General features: G+C 43.1%; 1 protein-coding gene across 6 annotated transcripts in view; it reads left to right on the top strand.

Moving 5' to 3' along the window:
* The window catches only part of nlrc5 (NLR family, CARD domain containing 5), a 248,668-nt gene extending 228,748 nt beyond the window's left edge, over positions 1-19,920 (top strand). For 5 of the 6 annotated variants that reach the window (XM_068049594.1, XM_068049593.1, XM_068049592.1 and 2 more), the window contains 5 exons: positions 1,605-1,688; positions 5,123-5,206; positions 6,658-6,741; positions 12,080-12,163; positions 19,626-19,920. In XM_068049594.1, the coding sequence (XP_067905695.1) occupies positions 1,605-1,688; positions 5,123-5,206; positions 6,658-6,741; positions 12,080-12,163; positions 19,626-19,707 (418 nt within the window). In that variant the 3' untranslated portion in view covers positions 19,708-19,920. Of the gene's footprint in view, positions 1-1,604; positions 1,689-5,122; positions 5,207-6,657; positions 6,742-12,079; positions 12,164-14,059; positions 14,065-19,577 lie in introns of all 6 variants that reach the window. The other variant, XM_068049597.1, reaches the window with a different exon arrangement.
* Positions 19,921-21,180: the final 1,260 nt, after the last annotated feature.

The following is a 21,180-nucleotide window of genomic DNA, read 5'->3' as shown; positions in this document are numbered from 1 at the left end:
ATAGTGACTGCACTTCAAACAAATTACCTCATTGGCTGTAAACCCCAATTGGGAGGTCATAAAAGACGCTATACACATGGATGTTCTTTCCTTCTTCCAATTGTTACGACCAGGTGAGGAGGGGGTCTCAGGCTCCCCTTTCGCTCCTTCTCTAGTTTGACCGCAACAGGGTTTTTCCTTTTTTAACACAGTGATTGAGCTTACCACCTCAGTGAGCACTTGCTCCTGTTCCTCTAATATAATTGCAAATTAACCAATCAGACAGGTTTTCTTGAATTTAAACAAGAAAAGTGTACGTTTATTAGCATTTTCACTCTAAAGCAGTTAAAATTATTAAAATACGCTACGCATCCATGCCCCACACTCACACAAGAGCCACACACACAAGTAGATTACCGAGGGAAAAACAGAATTGGGAGGTTGGAGTAGAGTCTGTAATAAATGGAATTCAAATACTGAATCTCAGACCTAGGGTTCTTAGTTGAAATTGTAGTCCTGAAGTCCTTACTGGGCCTGTGCATGGTTCAGGCTTGCATCTTAGGTACTGGAAGGCAGAAGAGAGGCTTTATCAATGTCCCCTAGTTGCTGGCTGTGTTGGGCTTTGAGGTTTGAGGCTTAGTAGTTGCAGCTGAGGCTTCTCTGGGTCTTTTCTGGAAAGAGGGATAGAGGAAAGAGATTGCAGCTCCCTTGATGACTTACAATTACAGACTGCCCTTTGAGTCACTACTCACAATCTCTAGACTGGCCCAAGCAGTCACATGATATGACCACCTTGTTGTGTTTAAATCAGAATCTTCTGGAATGGACTCTGAAATTCAAGGCTCTCCCCTCAGGCTGCCCAGACATACTTGGTTGGGGGGGTGGGGGGGTGGTGTAGAGGGGGGTGGGAGAGTTGGCTCTTTCAAAGTCAGTGGGTGTCGATGGCTTTGATGACCAACATTGACAAGGATATCTCAGATAATTGAATCAAAGAGCACCCATTGTTCTGGCTAGGCTACGTCAATCATGACTGTCCCCAGCCTAATCCTTTGGTTCTTTCAAATGCAAATGTTTGTGGCCCTCTTGGCTGCTAGCTGTTCTGTTTTAAAAGTTATTTGTAACAATTTCCAGTAAAAATCTCAGGCAAAGTTCCACATGAGGAACGTAATATTTTCCATTTAGCATGTGGGGTTTTCATCACACAATTATCCATCAGAGGGTGCTGCCCACTTCACAGACTGCAATTGTTTTGCATCCCTAAGAATTTCATGAAGATTAATATTTAAAATTAAAATAATTGCACGGAACTCATTGCCGCATTAAGAAATCTTCAGACTCCTAGGCACCAAGAACATTATCTCACGTCCCCCCCTTCCCCTGTCTGCATGCATTAAAATGCAAATGCCAAATAAATGGCCTAAAGATTAAATATCCAACTTTGCAAAGAGCCACAGAGGTTTCTAGAAGCTCCCTGCCCTGCTCACGGACATGCGGTGGAGGGAAAAGGGGCCCACATTTGGCAGGAGCCCCACAGGCCCATGTGTTAATACATGGCCAGCTCTGCCTTGTTGATATTAAAATGCTGTGTGATAATACTCATTGAAAATTTTCTTTTCCCCCTGCAGTTTACCTGAAAATAACATTGGGAACAAAGGAGTGATGGAGCTTGCAATGGCACTACGAGTAATGAAATTATTAAAGAAGCTGGAGTAAGTGCCTTGCATGCAGTGTGCACAAGACTGGGATGGATTTTACAGGCCGTCCGATGTCGGGGATCATGGCGGGGTGCCCGGAAAATTCTTCCAGGAGAGGCCCGCCATGACCTCCGATGCCAGGCAGGCTCCGCCGCTTTTTACTGGTGGCAACGAGGCCTTGGTGCGGACTCCCCGTTGCACGGCAGCAGCGCCTTCATTTGCATATTATAATGAATGCAAATAAATATTAAATAACTTACCTGGACCAGGCGGCTGTCCCACGGTGATATTCCGGCCAATGGCCGGAAGTCGCATGCCCTCAGATCCCCATTCGGGGAACCGAGGTGAGACACTAGTGGAGAGTCGGGAGGAGTGTAATTCACAGGGGGCGGAGGAGCGGGGAAAACTATTGTTGGTGGTTGCGGGGATGATGGGAAGGGATTGAGGGTCAAAGGTGCTGAAGTCAGGGGGGAAAGATCAGAATATCAAAAGGTGATTTTTGTGGGGATATGTCAAATTATTAAATGAAGACATAGGGGTGGGGGGGGAGAGGGAAATCATAGTAAAATCAAAAGTATTCGCAATTTTCTTTGAAACCGGACCTTTAAAAATTTAAATGAGACTGAAGGGCCTGAAGCCCTTTAAAAATGGCGCCGACACCTGCATGGTGGCACTGGACGCCATTGCCAGGGACGGGGCGGCCACCCCCGATGATGTAGCGGGGGCTCCCACTCTGCCCCCTCCATTTAAATGAGCCCCCGCACAAAATATCGCGGGGGCTCAGCGATTGCTCATCCGCGCGGGAAGACCAGCGCGGTCGCGGCACGCTCATAAAATTCAGCCCACTAAGTGGGAAAACCCAGGCCTTGATACAGGGGTTTTTAATAAGGTTCTTCCTTCTGTCTTTAATTTATCATGCCTTTATTTTCATTCAGCTATCCAGATTTTTCCCTGAAAAGTGTTGCAATTATTTGATAAATAACTATTTTATTTCTGTATTAATGTTATGAAGCTCCAACATTGTATTGTCACACAAAGGCAGTCTAAATCTACAACTCTGTCTCCTAAATAGCTGTTGTAGCTTGAGGTTAATTGGAAAACGTCAAACTGAAAATTTGTTAGTTGAGAGTATTAAGGAATATGGAGCTAATGTGGGTAATTGGAATTAAGATACATATCAGTCATGATATGCTTTAACGATGGAACAGGCTCAAGGGGCTGAATGGCTACTCCTGGTAGAATGTTTATTTATTCTGCCTCATAGTGAGAATTTTTCAACAATAATAATAAGACTGTGACAGGATCACTTGATGTTAAATCAGGAAACACTTTTTTAGTTATGACGAAAGATTGGATAGGCTAAGGTTGTTTTCTTTGGAACAGAGGAGACTGAGGGGAAACCTAAATTAAGTGTATAAAATTCTGAGTGGATAGGAAGGCTCTTTTCCCCTTGTTTGAGGGGTCCATAACCAGGGGACATAGATTTAGGGTAAAATGTAAGAGGTTTAGAGGGAATTCGAGGGGAAATTTTTCTCACCCAGAGGGTGGTGGGGATCTGGAACTCACATCCTGAAAGGGTAGTAGAGGCAGAAACCCTTATAACATTTAAGAAGTATTTGGATATGCACTTGAAGTGCCGTAACCTACAATGCCTCGGACTTGCTACTTGTCAGCTGGCGCAGTCATGATGGGCTGGAGGTTCAGTGGTTGGTTGCCCAATTGGCCGCCTTCCATGCTGTAAATTTCGATGGTTCTATGATAACCAGTAAAGTTCACCATCAACAAATTGTTCACCTGCTGCAATGTGAATGTTCCCTGGTGACCAGTGCAGCAGACCTTTAGCTGAGCTTTGAGAGCAGGCCAATCCTGGTGGTCTCATGACCGTGTTCTGTCTGAAACCAACTCCCCCTCCCACCTCCCGCCTCCAGTATTAAAAACATCCTCTTTGCAATAAATTCTTCAGAAAGCAGGTGGCTTAAGCTGGTGAACTGAGGTTGGAATGGTTTATTCTGGGGGCGGGGTGGGGGCGGTGGCGGGGGTGGTGCTGTGATACGACAGAATTTGTGGACCTCAGTTCCCCTGTAGTGCTGCACATGGTGAGCCCTCTGGTTTCAGCCATGTTGTCAGTCATGCAGTGAAACCCTGTTACTTCTTATGAGGGAGGGAAGACAAAGCATGTGGCAGGATCAGCTGCTTGTCATTCTCACAGTGGCATTGCTGGAGGTTCAGTGGTTGGTTGCCCAATTGGTGGGAACTTGGCACAAAGAAAGCCAAAAACTAAAACAATGCAAAGAAACAGGGATACTCCACAGTGTGAGCATCATTTTGTGAAGCGTGTTCATGTACCTTTAACTCAGAGACACAGGACTGAGTCCTCACTGAAAGTCTCAGATGGCAAAGTTGCAGGGCTCAGCCTAATATCTCCTAATGGTGATTGAACGGTGTCAAATTCGGCCTGATAATGCTCCTGTGATGTGCCTTTGGACGGTTTACCATGTTAAAGGTGCCATATAAATGCAAGTTGTTGTTATTGTTGTCATTGTTATTATTATGATTATTAGCTGGGTCCCACAAGGTGAAAGTTGCACATGGAAACCTGACAGTGGTAGGATTGACTCCCACACTGTTTGAATGTACCTAATGGTGGATCAGTATCCATGGAATATTTGCAGGGTGAGCTACCCACCTTCAGATTAAGGAAGATATAACCATTGTGGACAGCAACCCTCTTGGGGATCGTGGTACCAATCACAAATGATTTGTTTTTTAATCCCCAAGTATCCTCCACAAAAAAACCAATGAGGCAGTGCATCTTTAAACAGAAAAGAATAACACACTGAGATATGAAGCATATGCTAAGTTATGCATCGTTAGGAATGTTAAAAGCTATTACCATAAAATTATTTGTAAAGCTTCACTAATGTGCATTTGTAGCACTGGAAACCACAGATCTTTTGAGTGCTCAGAGCTCCCCATGTAACAGATGGTAAGTGTCCTTCCCGATTTAATACAGGAAGGGCCTATGTTCAGCTTCTGGTCTGTGTTGAGCTGGCTGATATCAACCAGGGTGATAGTAAGGGGCACTCGCATTGTCTTTCACTAGCACTGGCCAGAGGGAGAGGGGGTAAATAAATCATCCAGGGAACCCTCCTCCTGAAGGCTAAGCATGGCCCTATGCTGGAGCTGGAAAATACACAGGTTTACGCATTGAGGAGGACAAGATCTGGCTCAACTGTGATGGTTCCATAGCCAAACACCGATTGGTTTGGGTCACACTTGAATATTTACTGGGGTGAGGTGCCAGGAGTTTGCTGGGATTTATGGAACCAGGAGAGATGGAAAGTATACAAGGGAGAAGAAAAGCATGTTTGCTCTGTAGAAGACTTTATAAACACTTCTGTGTTCCTCAGGGTATCAGGATTTACTAACCTCAGTATTCTCTCTTCTAGTCTTCAGTTGAACAGCTTAGATGACAGCGTGGCTGAGAAGCTTGCAGCTGGACTTGTATGCTGTCCCTGCATTGAAGAGGTCATGTAAGTGTTAAATTTCCTGGATGCAAAATAGTTGCATGTGACTGCTGGCATCTGCATATTCAAATAAATTGAAGCTTTAGCTTAATGCGGTTGTCACGGTTTTAATCAACAACATCAAGCCGGCTGTCATTTCAAGACACATGAACAGATTTCTAGTTAGTCACAAAAGGGTTCAATTTAGCAGTTTCCTTCCTGTTTCTCCCTCCCTCTGATGACCATATGGAAATTTAACATTTTTTATTTTGTTTAGATTGAACAGTTGAAGCGTTGTTCAAATGCGGAAGAGCTCCCTCTCTCTCTCTTCTCTGGATCGAAATGTACTGGAATAGCAAACTTATCCAGTTGCATTGTTGACCTCACTGTGCAGCAACGGAGTGCACTCTGGCTATGCATCAATGTGGAGCAGGCAAATTTGTGACCTGAGTTGACCTGTGTTGGATTCATTTCTGCAAACACATTTTGATCAATCTGATAGCTTTGTTTTACGATTAGCCAGAGTCTTTAAAAAGAAATGTCGGCTGACGGTTAATTTCCCGACTTCTTGACGTCACTGGTAATGCATGCCAGAAATTAGGGAGCGCGCTGCGTGAATTTCCAGCTTGTGAGTAAAGCTGTCACCAGCAGTGTGAATTCAGAAAATGACCCCCAAGATGTTCATGTGGGTAGTTCATCCTGTTCTACTGTACATTTCTCCAGCGCCAACTCAGGCCCAGTGCCAAGCTGCCAACTGTGGCTGAGACAACAGCAGCTAATGCAGCCATCCAGATTGTATAATAGAGGCACATTTTTCTTTTTTCATTCCTCTTATGGTGACTGGACTTGCAGACATGTGTCCCCTATTTGGTCTGGTGATTGGTTTTATGGACAGTTGCAGTTGATTTCTTGACCATCCCAGCAACGGGCATTATACATCGCCAGATAATGTATCCTTCATCAAACTGCGAAGGGAACTTCATGCCCAAAATATCATTTTAAGGGTATTCAGCACACACTACCTCCTCCAGAAAAGGTTAAAATCGGAGTTGGAAGGCACAGATTCAGAATGCCACATCCGAAGTTGAGTCCTCAGCCTTTGTACTGTGTTTGAAAGCAGAGGCTCAGGATCTCAGATGGACCTAAAAGACCCCCTGGCACTATGTGAAGAAGAGTAGGGCAGTGCTGTCAATTCAGCCCCAAGTTGTAAGCATGGGGATCGCAGCGTATTGCAGAAGCATTTCCACTTGAAATGTTTCTTTAATATGAAGGAGTGAATGATGTTGAAACATCAAATGCTAAACCATGAGCCTTTTTCTACATGTAGCAGAGTTACTCATGAGTTCTAGGTTTTCCCCAGTTGTGGGAGACAGTCACAGGTCTGCGATGTCATATCCTATAGTTTGATAACTGAGATCCTGTCAAAGATGTTTTTGAAAATTCTAAATGTGCCCACTTTTTCCTGCACTTCCGCACAGCTTATCCTGGAATAACATCAGTGACGAGGGTGCAATGAGGCTGGCTGAAGTTCTACCGAGAATGCTGTGTTTAAAGAAACTAGAGTGAGTACAACACTGAACCCCAGTGACAGATAATGTTGACAAGGCTCTGAACTGGTGCAAGATATTCAACCAAAAGGGTCTTAACTGTCAACAGTTATGACAATGGCACACTGTGTAGTACCTAACAATAATATGCAGGACTTGAAGGTTATCATCCATGGAGTATATGGCTGCAGTATATATATCTTAGAAGCTCAGCAATTCCTCTGCTGGATATAGGGTTCATCCAGTTTACAGTATAAATGTGTAGGTGATCACACAGGGACCTACACAAACCCCACTATACTTAATGTGTGTGTAAAAAAAAAATCATGGTTGGTACTGCTTATACAGTTGTGATATCGATTTATGTTGTATTTTTAATTATTAGTAGATGATTGTATATGTAATGATGAACATAAAAGCATTTCATGCTCTTGTCACTTAGAAAATTGTGGCTGTATCTATACACTTTAGTTGGTATCATTGCTTGCAGTGACTTTTACGTGTGACTGCCTCAGATAAACAGGACTGATAGAATTTTCATCATCATCCTGGAGGTGATGCTATTTAAGCGAGGAACTGAAGGTGCGGAGAAGTCATGTTAGCAGCTCTGTATGATTCACTGTTGACTTTTTCTTTCCTCCTATATGTAAATTGGTTCCTTATTGTGCCCACAGTTCAAAGGGTCAGAATGTATCTCAAACCCTATAGCTAATCCCTACAGTCCCAGAAATTTAAAATTCCAATGTATTAACAGCCATGACTGATGTTTGACTGTGATTGCTGCTCTCCTAACATTCTTGGAATCCTAGCACTTAACCAGCCTTTCTTCCCATTACTGGATACAAGCAGGTGTTGGGGAGGGATAACCACATGGAAAACTGGAGCATTATTAATTATTTCACTCATATTGGGTCTGTGATGTGGAAATATTTCTCACATCAAATATTCTCCAAAAGCATCCATTTTAGGGTAATTTAGCACATACAATCTTGACACCTTTTCCCACAACTAATTATCCAAGAAATTCCCTGTGCTTATTCCAGCTATCTTTCTTACAGTCTTGTACTTCAATGTGGGATTGTACTTTAACTTCTCATTCAGCTCATATAGTGAGATGAATAACAGTTTGTAAGTCAAAGAAAGAATACAGAAGAATGAAAAGATTTAAGGATAAGTAATGTTTCAATACAAAAAAACTACTTCTGTGATGTTTCTACAGTTTGACTGCAGAGAAAAACAGCAAGTGAATAACCACTGATTCAACAAAACATCATGAATATATGTAACTGCTAATAAAGTTTTCATGTAATTTTATGACTTTTTACAATACACAGCAAGTTATAAAAATAATAAATAAAACCAGAACGATTCAGTGCCATCACACCCCACCACTAAGGCCCAGATTCCGGAGGTTAGGCTTAGCCCTCAGAGAGAAGCATTGAAGCTGCCTGACTCCCGTAATAAAACACAATGTACAACAGTGCACAACACAGGCTGACATGAACTCTCCCTCCAGTTTGTTGCTCTCTTGCTTTCCCTCTCCAGTTTGTGTTTCCCTTGCTCTCTCTGTCCCCCAAATGGTGTTCCTCTTTTCCCTTCCCCACTTTGTGCTTTTTTTTAAAAAGCAAAATACTGCAGATGCTGGAAATCTGAAATAAAAACAAGAAATGCTGGAAATACTCAGCAGGTCTGGCAGCATCTGTGGAGAGAGAAGCAGAGTTAACATTTCAGGTCAGGGAGATGAAGGGTCACTGACCTGAAACATTAATTCTGCTTCTCTCTCCGCAGATGCTGCTAGACTTGCTGAGTATTTTCAGCATTTCTTGTTTTTATTTGTGTTTTTTTTTTCTCTCTCTCTCTCTCCCTTACCCAGTTGCTCTCTCAGGATTCAGAGTTTCCAGGTGATTTTAATTCGCCCCGCTGCAGTCATCTTCATAACGGGCAATGAAGCAGTGAGTTCCAAATAACATGGGGTGAGGTGACCAGCGGGGCTCAGAAGATATGGTTTGGTTGCAAGCGACAACTGTCAGATTATTAATAGTCGTTTAGTAGTACAGAACTTGAGTATTGCTGAAAATGTTGTCAAAGCTTTTCGTCTTGCACTCATCAGGGCAATCTGCAAGAATAAACAATGTAAGGGAAAACAACAACCAATACTGCATGAGAAGAGAGTGCTAATTGGTTGGCAAGTGAACTCTGGTTGGTAGAGGCTTTGTAATGGGGAATGGACCAGTTTACAGTGACTGACAGTTAACTGCCAAGCTTTGTTTGAAATTTAAACCAGGCAGCTTGATCAAAGCATTGATTGTCCTGAGGAATGAACCAGCGAATGGCTGTCACTTATTTTGTTCAGCTAAAACAGGTGCAATGTTTGTACATATTCTTTCTGTCTGCAAAGAACAAGGCCCTGTGTATTGAAATATGTAGCTTCCAGTACACACACATGCACCACACTGCGAGCCCTCCTGACAATCTTAAATTGGTTGTCAGCATAATTCTTAGCACACTGAGGATTATTTAGCAAATGTTGTCCATTTGCAGAATCACATCTAATGTTGTCAGATTATTGTGCATGTGTGAAATAGGGACCATTTCTCCCAAGTCACCAGCAGCATTGCCCAGGAGACCAAATGTCTTTTCCGGTAGACTCCTGCCCAAAGCAGGAGGGGTGGGAACTTTAACTCTACCCAGACAGTGTTGTCTTTTAATACTCTATTATTGAGTCAGTCCCATGAAAAAGAAAACGTATATTTCTACATTTTGGCCATCTCAGTGAAGCCTAGACATCATTCTGTCCGCATTTCCCAGTTTAATCAAACCTATTAACCTGTAGCTGGCAATGTAGAGGTTTCTACCATATAAATATATTTGTAGCCTTTCATCAGGCTTAAGATTTGGAATAATTTAAAGCCATCCATATTATACACTTTAAGCTGAATACTGCATGATGATCTGTGTCCTAAACTTCAAAAGTGTGCACACCAGCCTCATCAATAAATCTTTTTTCTTAGCTCTGTAAGTTTTCTTTACATTAACTTATGAGCAGGGTTAACGTTTAGCTCAGCGGAAACCTTAGAGAGCAATGGAATACACAACAACAACTTGTATTTATATGGCACTTTTAATATAATAAATGTCCCAAAGTGCTTCACAGAATCAGTATAAAACAAAATTTGACACCAAGCCACATCAGGAGTATTTAGGTTAGATGACCAAAAGGTTGGTCAAAGAGGTAGATGTTAAGATGTCAAAGAGTGTCTTAAAGGAGGAAAGTGAGCTTGAGAGACAGAGGGGTTTAGGGAGGAAATCCCAGAGCGTTGGGCCTAGGTAGCTGAAGGCACGGCCACCAATGGTGGAGTGCTTAAAATCAGGAATGCTCAAGACATCAAAATTAGAGGAGTGCAGATATCTCCGAGGGTAGGAGAGCTGGAGGAGATTACAGAGATAGGGAAGTGCAGGCCAGGCCATGGAAGGATTTTTTAAAAAAAGGATGAGAATTTTAACATCAAGGCATTGCTTAACCGGGAGCCAATGTAGATCAGCGAGCACAGGGGTGATGGGTGAGTGGGATTTGGTGCAAGTTAGGACACGGGCAGCAGAGTTTTGGATGACCTCATGTTTATGGACGGTAGAATGTGACAGCCTGGCCAGAATTACATTAGAATACATAACAAAAGCATGGATGAAGTTTCAGCAACAGAACAGCTGAGGCAGGGACAGAGCAGGGAACAGAGTTGAGCAATGTTACGAATTGGTAATAGGTAGCCTTAGTGATGACATGGATATGTGATTGAAAGCTCATCTTGGGGTCAAATATGAGACACAATACAAAGTAGAATGAAGGCTTAAATTAAAATGTGAAATCCTTCTTTGGATAATGAAGACTTGTTTATTTTTTGAATTACAGAATATTGTGTAAAAAGGAGTAAGTGGCTTTAATCTAACTCTCCAATTTACATCTTGGTACACAAGTGGACAAACCCTCAATGAGTCTGTCTGTCTGAAGTTCCTCTCACTGGTATTTTAATGGAGGTGTCAGCCCATTCAAAATGTTCAAATATTTATCCACTTCTATTTTAAAAGTGGATTCTATTTCACCACTGCTTCTAGTCCTAAAAACACCTTTATGTTTTAAAAAAAATTCTAACCTTTCCGTTGTTATTTTACAAACGATCATAAATTTAAGGCTTACACAATTTGATGCAGTAAGGGCTCAGAGGTTTCTGGGCCAAACCTTTTGCCATTTGTGTTTTATTAAGGCCTGTGTCCCATTCCCAGAAACTCTTCAGGATGTCTGTGTGTTATGTGTCACAGGATGGAGAAGTATCTTTTGGGGTAATCAGGGGATGGTGGAAGATTTGGGTTCCAGATGTAGCAATATTGATCATGCTTGGTAAGATAATATGCCCTTCTAACAGTTAGTGGACAAATTTGTGGACCTCCTGGAGGAGCTGACCTGGTCTGGTGATGCTGTTTCTTGTGTCAGGCTCTAAATCCATTCGAGTTAGTGCTCCTGAAAGTTGTCATTTGCATCTGACTGGACAGAAATAGACCAACCCAGGGAGACCTTCAGGAAGGAAGGTCCAAGTCTCTCTTCAAGCAGAGGGTTCATGCGGCATTGCAATGCATCTAGGACCCTGTCTACCTTCTCTGGGGATCTGTGAACAAGTTGGACATCCAAGTAGAAAAGTCTTATCCCAGGAATTGAAGGCAGCCGAACATATGTGTGGAGGTGAGAGGAATAAGTCAGCAGTAGGAAGCTCACCAGAAGAAGCAAAGACAGTGACCACAACAACAGGACCACAAACAGCCCAAACCCTGTTTTCCCTGACCCATTTGAACATTTAGGATGTAAAAGCAACTAATTGTTACAACTCTTGAATCTGCATTACTCCCAGTACGTGTATGATAAGGAACCTTATTATATCTATGTACTGCTGCATTGGACATGTAACCATAATGTATAGGGTCTTCGTAAAGTGTCTATCTGGATGTAATCTCTTTGAGATAACCTAAAGCAATATTCTTGTGATATGTTAAGTTATGAGAGACATCACAGCCCAACATTTCAACATTTTGATTATGTGAGGTCCCTAGTTTAATGTTGACTTGCTTGCTGCTATTTAAAAAATATCAGCCCAATAGGAACACTTTTGATTGCAATAAATAGGCTTTAGTCTCTTGGTTGTCCAATTACATTCTAAGTTCTGAGCAAACATTGGAAATCAACAGAGGGTCCTTATGAGTAACCCTCACAAAATGTTTTCTTGTTTTTGGGTGCATGTGTTTTCTGTTGCCATTTATACATGGGCATTATTCTGAATAACAAAACATTTTCTGGCCTTTATTCCAGTTTGGAAGGAAACAAAATCACAGCAGCTGGAGCAGAAAAGCTAGCAGCAAGTCTCCAACAGTGCTCCTTTATTGAAGCAATTCGGTAAGTGCTGGAACGGTAGCTTATGTTGTGAACTGACCCTTGCAGTGGTGCATGACATAGCCTTGAGAGTTCTGAGAATCTGTGCACTTCAGTATACCCACTGATCAAACATGAAATGATCATTCTAAAGGGAAAAGGTGTGAGATTGAGATCCTAAACATTTATCCCTCAACCATCATGACTAAAACAGATATCTGGTGATTTATTTCATTGTTAGTTGTGGGATCTTGCTGTGCACAAATTGGCTGCTGTGTTTTCTTACATTACAACATTGACTGCACTTCAAAAGTACTTAAACAGCTGTAAAGTGCTTTGAGATGTCCTGAACTTGTGAAGGCCCTTTCTTTAAAGCGGGGAGGTGGGAGATTGCGATCCTGAAGCGGGGAGCTGGGAGATTGCGATCCTGAAGCGGGGAGGTGGGAGATTGCGATCCTGAAGCGGGGAGCTGGGAGATTGCGATCCTGAAGCGGGGAGGTGGGAGATTGCGATCCTAAAGCGGGGAGGTGGGAGATTGCGATCCTGAAGCGGGGAGGTGGGAGATTGTGATCCTGAAGTGGGGAGGTGGGAGATTGTGATCCTGAAGTGGGGAGGTGGGAGGTATAAGGCAGGAGATTGTGATCTGGCATGTGAGACTTACACCCATATAGTGGTCACTTGAGAATTTGTAGAGGATATATAGATTATTCAGCATTCAATCTCATGCCTATACTTCCTACTGATTCTCAGTTTTCTGGGTTTTGACTGGAATTTCACTTTTCCTTAACTCTAATATACCCCAGTTTCTGCCATTACTATTTCCCATGATGGCAGCCAGGTTTTTATTGAATGTTTTTTGTTTATGTCTCTAATTTTTCTCCTCTCCTGAACGTGCAGCATTGTCCATGAGGCATTCACATGTGCCTTACCGCAAATGGCCATATTTTGTGTGTGAGCCAAGACAGGTGCATGTTGGCAGGCTATTTAACCATGAAGGTATCACAGCTGGTCCTGACCCTGCCTTTACCCAACAGCCACATGTACCCACTCTCCTGCCAGTGTCACTAGATGCCAAACAAGAGAACCCATATTGGGTGACATCCCCTCCCCCTCCTTTCCCTCCTCTCCTTTGACCTAGGACACGGATGCTGGTTGGCAAATCCCCTATGGATACCCTGGGTAAAGTTAGCTGGTTCAGCATAGGTTGGGGATTGAAAATAGGACTATTCTGGTCTGTATGGCTCAGTACCAACAAGAAAAAGACTTGCATTTACATAGCGGCTGTCACAACCTCAGAACATCACAAAGCATTTTGCAGCCAATGCATTAGTTTTGAAATGCAGTCAGTATTGTAATGTAGGAAAAGCAGCAGCCAACTTGCAGAGAGCAGGTTCCCACAAACAACAATGTGATTAGATCATCTGTTTTTAGATGTTGATTGAGGATATAATGTTGTCCGGGACACCAGGGCGATATAATAGTGCTATGGGATCTTTTACATCCTCAATTCAATGTCTCATCTGAAAGACAGCACCTCCAACAGTGCAGCAGTCCCTCAGTACTGCAATGGAGTGTTCGCCTAGATTTTGTGCTCAGGTCTCTGGAGTGCGACTTAAACCCACAGCTTTCTGAGCCAGAGGTAAGTGTGCTACCACTGAGCAACAGCTGATACTATCACATCATGTGGTACATTTAATCACTGAGCCAATGGGATAGCCCAATGTGGTAACTGATATTCTTAACAATATTTTTGCTACATTGTGGACAAAATAAATTAAAATGCCTGTTATTTTTGCTTCAGTTGCAAGGCTTGGCAGTGTGGAGTGTTTTATGAGCATCTGACATGGGATGCTCTGGATTGCTCACAATCTTATATTAGCAAAATAACATCTTTAGCTATGACAGACTGTCAGTACAGAGTGCAAGTGAGTGTTTTAATGATTGTAGGCAATATCCCAGAGACATCAACTGTCATAGAAACAATTGGGCAGTTCCATCAATCCCACACATTGAAATAAACATCACACCTTAGTGAGGACATTGGCAAGAAAAAAAGTATGGACTGTGGCCATTCAGCCCATCGTGCCTGTGACAGCTCTTTGGAAGACCTCTCCAATTAGTCTCACTCCCCTGCTCTTTCCCTATAGCCCTGCACTTTTATTCCCTTCAAGTATTTCTTCAATTCCCATTTGAAAATTACTATTGAATCTGCTTCCATCACCCTTTCAGGCACTGCATTCCAGATCATAGCTTGCTATATGAAAACATTATTTATCGATTTCTTCCAGTTCTTTTGCCAATTATTTTAAATCTGTGTTCTCTGGTTGCTTTTTTTTCTTTCATGGGATGCGGGCATCACTGGCAAGGCTAGCATTGGTTGCCCATCCCTAATTGCCCTTGAGAAGGTTGCAGTGAGCCACCTTCTTGAACGGCTGCAGTCCATTGACTTCTCTGTAGTGGTTTGGTACAACTGAGTGGCTTGCTAGGCCATTTCAGAGGGCAGTTAAGAGACAGCCACATTGCTGTGGATCTGGAGTCACATGTAGGCCAGACCAAGTAAGGACATCAGATTTCCTTCCCTAAAGGACACTAGTGAACCAGATGGGTTTTTATGACAATCAGTGGTAGTTCCCAGGATGGCGGGACTGTCCTAGGAAGAGAGATTGGGGAAACTGATTTGATTTAGATTTATGATTTAGAGATACAGCACTGAAACAGGCCCTTCGGCCCACAGAGTCTGTGCCGACCATTAACCACCCATTTATACTAATCCTACACTTATCCCATATTCCTACCACATCCCCACCTGTCCCTATATTTCCCTACCACCTACCTATACTAGGGGCAATTTATAATGGCCAATTTACCTATCAACCTGCAAGTCTTTTGGCTGTGGGAGGAAACCGGAGCACCCGGAGGAAACCCACGCAGACACAGGGAGAACTTGCAAACTCCACACAGGCAGTACCCAGAATTGAACCCGGGTCGCTGGAGCTGTGAGGCTGCGGTGCTAACCACTGCACCACTGTGCTGCCCAACTGGACTTGTATTCTCGAGAGTTTCACTGACACCTACAAAATACTTAAAGGGATAGACAGGGTAGATGCAGGTAAGATGTTTCCCCTGGTTAGGGAGTTTAGAATCAGGGGTCACAATTTCAAAATAAGGGGGAAGCCACTTAGGACAGAGATGAGGAGAAATTTCTTTACTCAGAGGATTGTGAATCTTTGGAATTCTCTCCCCCAGAGGGCTTTGGAAACTCAGTCATTGAGTATGTTTAAAGTAGAGTTTGACAGATTTCTAAATAGCAATGACATAAAAGGATATGGGGACTGTGTGGGGCAAAAGGCATTGAAGTGGATGGTCGTATTGAATGGCGGAATAGGCTCGAGGGGCTGAATGGCCTACACCTGTTCCTATTCTCCTAAGTTTAATGGTTACCATTACTGAGACTAGCTTTCAAGTCCACATTTTTAATGAAATAAATGAATTTAAATTCCACCAGCTACCATGATGGAATTTGAACCCATGTCCCCAGGGAATTAACCTGGGCCTCTGGATTACTAGTCCAGTGACATTACCACTACACCACTATCTCCCCAACTGACATAAAAGCAAAATACTGCGGATGCTGGAAATCTGAAATAAAAACAAGAAATGCTGGAACCACTCAGCAGGTCTGGCAGCATCTGTGGAAAGAGAAGCAGAGTTAACGTTTCGGGTCAGTGACCCTTCTTTGGAACTGACAAATATTAGAAATGTCACAGGTTATAAGCAAGTGAGGTGGGGGTGGGGCAAGAGATAACAAAGGAGAAGGTGTAAATTGGACAAGGCCACATAACTGACCAAAAGGTCATGGAGCAAAGCCAAACAATATGTTAATAGTGTAAGAAAAGCAAAATACTGCGGATGCTGGAAATCTGAAATAAAAACAAGAAATGCTGGAACCACTCAGCAGGTCTGGCAGCATCTGTGGAAAGAGAAGCAGAGTTAACGTTTCGGGTCAGTGACCCTTCTTCGGAACTAGCAAATATTAGAAATGTCAAAGGTTATAAGCAAGTGAGCCGGGGGTGGGGCAAGAGATAACAAAGGAGAAGGTGTAAATTGGACAAGGCCACATAACTGACCAAAAGGTCATGGAGCAAAGCCAAACAATATGTTAAGGGTGTGTTGAAAGACAAAGCATTAGTACAGATAGGGTGTTAACGAACTGGAGATTGAGCAGCAGCAAGTACAAACATGAAAAAAAACAGTGGGTAAGCAAACTGAACAAACTACAATGAAGTGAAATAAACAAAGAAAAAAAATATATAAAAAATGTAAAAAAATAAAAAATAACTAAAAATAAAAGTAAAATGGGGGGGCCTGTCATGCTCTGAAATTATTGAACTCCATGTTCAGTCCGGTAGGCTGTAGTGTGCCTAATCGGTAAATGAGATGCTGTTCCTCGAGCTTGCATTGATGTTCAGTGGAACACTGCAGCAAGCCCAGGATAGAGATGTAAGCATGAGAGCAGGGGGGAGTGTTGAAATGGCAAGCAACTGGAAGCTCAGGGTCCTGCTTGCGGACTGAGCGGAGGTGTTCCGCAAAGCGGTCACCCAGTCTGCGTTTGGTCTCCCCAATGTAGAGGAGACCACATTGTGAGCAGCGAATACAGTATACTACATTGAAAGAAGTACAAGTAAATCGCTGCTTCACCTGAAAGGAGTGTTTGGGGCATGGGATAGTGAGGAGAGAGGAGGTAAATGGGCTGGTATTACACCTCCTGTGATTGCAGGGGAAGGTGCCATGGGACGGGGACGAGGTGGTGGGGGTAATGGAGGAGTGGACCAGAGTGTCGCGGAGGGAACGATCCCTTCGGAATGCTGACAGGGGTGTGCTATTCCTCATCTACCGATTAGGTACACTACAGCCTGCCGGACTCAACATTGAATTCAATAATTTCAGAGCATGACAGCCCCCCATTTTACTTTCATTTTTAGTTATTTTTTCTTTTTTACATTTTTTACTATCTTTTTTTTTTGCATTTATTTCATTTCATCTTAGTTTGTTCAGTTTGCTTACTCACTGTTTTTTTCATGTTTGTACTTGCTGCTGTTCAATCTTCAGTCCGTTAACACCTTATCTGTACTAATGCTTTGTCTTTCAACACACCATTAACATATTGTTTGCCTTTGCTCCATGACCTTTTGGTCAGCTATATAGCCTTGTCCAATCTACACCTTCTCCTTTGTTATCTCTTGCCCCACCCCCACCTCACTTGCTTATAACCTGTGACATTTCTAATATTTGTCAGTTCCGAAGAAGGGTCACTGACCCCAAACGTTAACTCTGCTTCTCTTTCCACAGATGCTGCCAGACCTGCTGAGTGGTTCCAGCATTTCTTGTTTTTATCCCCAACTGACGTTCCTGCCAGTGGAAACAGCTTCTCCTTATTTACTCTATCAAACCACTCATCATTTTAAACCATTGTATTAAATCTCACCTTAACCTTCTCTACTCTAAGGAGAACAACCCTAATTTCGTGGTTTTTCCACATAACTCAAGTACTTCATCCATGCTACGCTTCTAGTAAATCTCCTCTTCAATCTCTTGAAGGCCATGACATCCTTCTTAACGTGTGAAGCCCAGAACTGGAGACAGTACTCTAGCTGAGGCCTAGCCAATGATTTATAAAGATTGAGCATAACTTCCTTGTTTTTGTATTCTGCCTCAATTAATAAAGCCAAGGATCCTACATGCCTTTTTAGCAGCCTTACCAACTTTTCCTCTCACCTGCAAAGTCCTAGGAAAAATAGTTCCAAGGTTTGTTGTAGTTTAGTGAGGACCTTGAAGAGAATAAAAACTTAAATTAGCTTATCACCCACTGAAAACAGTTATTTGATCAATAGTTAAGAAAAATACTGAACACTAAAGGAATAATATGTGCTTTTTTACTGAAAAACAGAAAATTATGCACGTTTATATAGTTATGTTATTTAGCAGGTTGTTTATAGGAGGATACATGTAATTTAATACATCCGATAATATTGTGTATATTGGTACAGTGTTTGCACGTTTCAGGATCTGGGTGCTCTTTCTATACCCACATGAAACCAATCGGTGGGATAATGAAGAGCAGCTAGAAGCCTCAAAAGGGCATCAGTTGCAATGGAAAGCAACCGAAAATGCAGCTGAAGTTCAATGAATTTGGGATGAAGCATAAATGGAGTTGAGTTACAGATCAGCCATTGAACAATGTAATAGGCTTAAAGGGCTCAGTTCCTGTTCCCATGGAACCAAACTAATGTTGCTTCATTTCTCTAGCTGTATGACAGTGACAGTATCTTACCACAGCCCAATTGATGAGGATGTAACTAGCCCCGGGAGGCAGTGGGGAGTGGGGGGGTGGAATGGGGGCAGTAAAGTCATGGAGAGTCAGATTGGCTCCCCAAAGCAGTCCTGCCCCTGGGGCGTTTTTCCCAGTGGTGGGACCGGAGACGGAGAGGCCGCCTATTCCAAGGAGGTGGACATCCAATTGTCATAACCAAAGGGCCAATTGAGGGCCATTTTACGGTGCCATCGGCATTTTGCCAGCTAAATAGAAACAGCCTCCCTGTGGTAGCCTGGGGGATCAGGCTCCATGGCACAAAGATGGGACTGCGGACAGGTAGGGCAGTCTTTGTGGCCCCATCAGCCTCCCTAGAGGGATTGGCCCTCTGCCAGTGGGCCCTATCATTTTTTTTATACATACCTGGCCCAGCTCTTGTACAAGATTCTGAGGGGGCTTGACAGGTTAGATGTTGAGCAGATGTTTCCACTAGTGGGGGAATCTCGAACTAGGGGACATAGTTACAGAATAAGGGGACACCCATTTAAAACTGAGATGCGAAGGAACTTCTTCTCTCAGACAGTAGTAAATGTCTGGAATTCTCTACCCCAGGGAGTGGTGGAGGCTCGATCACTGAAAGTATTTAAAGAGGAGGTAGATAGATTTTTGAAATATCGGCGAGTTGAGGGCTATGAGGAGCTAGCACGAAAGAAGAGTTGAGGTCTGGGGCAGATCAGCCATGATCTTATTGAATGGCGGGGCAGGCTTGAAGGGACGAATGGCCTACTCCTGCTCCTGTTTCTTATTTTCTTATGTCTCCTGCCTGCCTCAGCACCGACCACCTCTCCTGCCGATGCTACCGAGGCTTCAGAGCTGCTGGCCCTCTGATTGAGCAGCCAGCATCAGGAGCTTGCCCTCCATCTTTAATTAGATAATGGGTCTGCAGGTGGACAATTAGGAAGCCACCTGTGGCAAAATTGTCGAGCAGGTCCCACTGCTGGCAAGTGTGGGCTCAGGACCTGATTTTTACCACGACATTGGGATCCCAACACCCACAATAAAATTCAGGCCTAAATGTTCTGAACCTACATGTTTTCTTCAATCTTCCATTCTTTCAACTATAGCCAGCAAACGGAACATGGTCATTAACCAGATGTTACCTTCCTATCTATACAGGTTATGGAAGAACAGTATATCCAAGGACAGGGAACAGAACCTTCAGGAACAGGATCCAAGATTAAATTTTTTCTCTGTTTAGAGCTGCACTGTATAACACTGGAAGATCTTCCAGGTTATTTGAATTGAGTTGTTTGCAGTATTAGCAGCATTGAATTTTGCACAATTTCATGCACTTTGTCCTCAACACGTTTTTTAAAATCTATTTATTATATTTATTCTAAGACCATCTGTTTTGCTAACTTTACCAGCCATTTCATATGTCACACATGGGAATAAAAACTTTTGTATCTATTTGATGGGTTTGCCTCTCCTTGTTCTCCTCACTCACTTTTCTCTTTATTTATCATGTTTTATGAGCAACAAAATTGTTGAAAGTTAATCAATGGGTTACTTTATTTTCTTCTGGTGTTCTGTTTTTAGTGTTGGCCTTGCTCCCCTTGCCTTTTTCTGCCAGTTCTTCACCATGTATTTCCTCTCGTCGAGGTTCGGGCTTCTTCCCTGTGAGGGTTCACAAGCAGCGAGCTCACTCCTCTCCTCTCTCTGCTGAAGCAGATTATCAAGAGACGGGAAGAGATTTAAACATGCAGCAGAGGGGTGAAATTCCCTCTGCCAAGGACATATAGGAGAATGTCTATATTTTTTTTCCATAATTAACAATTCTCTAAAGAAATCTAGAGAATCTAGAACGTTGGGGACATAGTCTCAGGATAAGGGGCCGATCATTCAGGACTGAGATGAGGAGAAATTACTTCATTCAAAGGGTTGTGAATCTTTTGAATTCTCTACCCCAGAGGGTTGTGGATGCTCCATCATTGAATACATTTAAGACTGGGAGGGATAGACTTTTGGTCTCACAGGGAATCAAGGGATATGGGGAGGGGGCAGGAAAGTGAAATTGAAGCCCAAAATCAGCCATGATCGTATTGAATGGCGGATCAGGCTCGAGGGGATATATGGTCTACTTCTGCTCCTATTTCTTGTGTTCCTGTGAAATCATGGGAATAGGTAGCTTTGAAATATGTAATTTCTAATATATATATTGTCATGCAGGCCCCCACCTGCTAAGAATGAGGCACATTGGTTTTGTCATATGAACATTGATTTTGATCTGTTGCTGGAGCAAGGAAATGACTTGTTGAATAGATCAGCCGTGGCTGGAAAAACATTTGCATACTAACAAATGGTGCTTGTGTAGACAAAGGACCATTCCCTGTCACATTCAACCCACAATGGATGTTGGTCACCGGACAGTGGGGAACCGCATTCCAGGGCCTGCTGGGGTGAAGCAATCCACAGCGGCTAGGGCTGGTTGGACCAGCTGGTCACATGACTAACTGGCTGTTCCAGGGTTTTTTGAACTAGCCACAGAGTTTGAACTGAGAATGTCTGTTTGCTCCTGGACTCCAAAGACTTCTCCTGGCTGGCTCGCCACAGCCTCTCCTGTCTGCTCCCATCTCTTTCTCACAAGCTTCTGAATCCACTGAAGACACATGAACCCCAAGAGAGAAAAGTCTCCTACAGCGAACAAGGTTTAAGAAGAATACTGGGCCCC

Source organism: Heterodontus francisci, chromosome 17 (assembly GCF_036365525.1).
Source record: "Heterodontus francisci isolate sHetFra1 chromosome 17, sHetFra1.hap1, whole genome shotgun sequence".
Classification (NCBI taxonomy): Eukaryota; Metazoa; Chordata; class Chondrichthyes; order Heterodontiformes; family Heterodontidae; genus Heterodontus; species Heterodontus francisci.
This window is presented reverse-complemented; position numbering and strand designations above follow the sequence as displayed.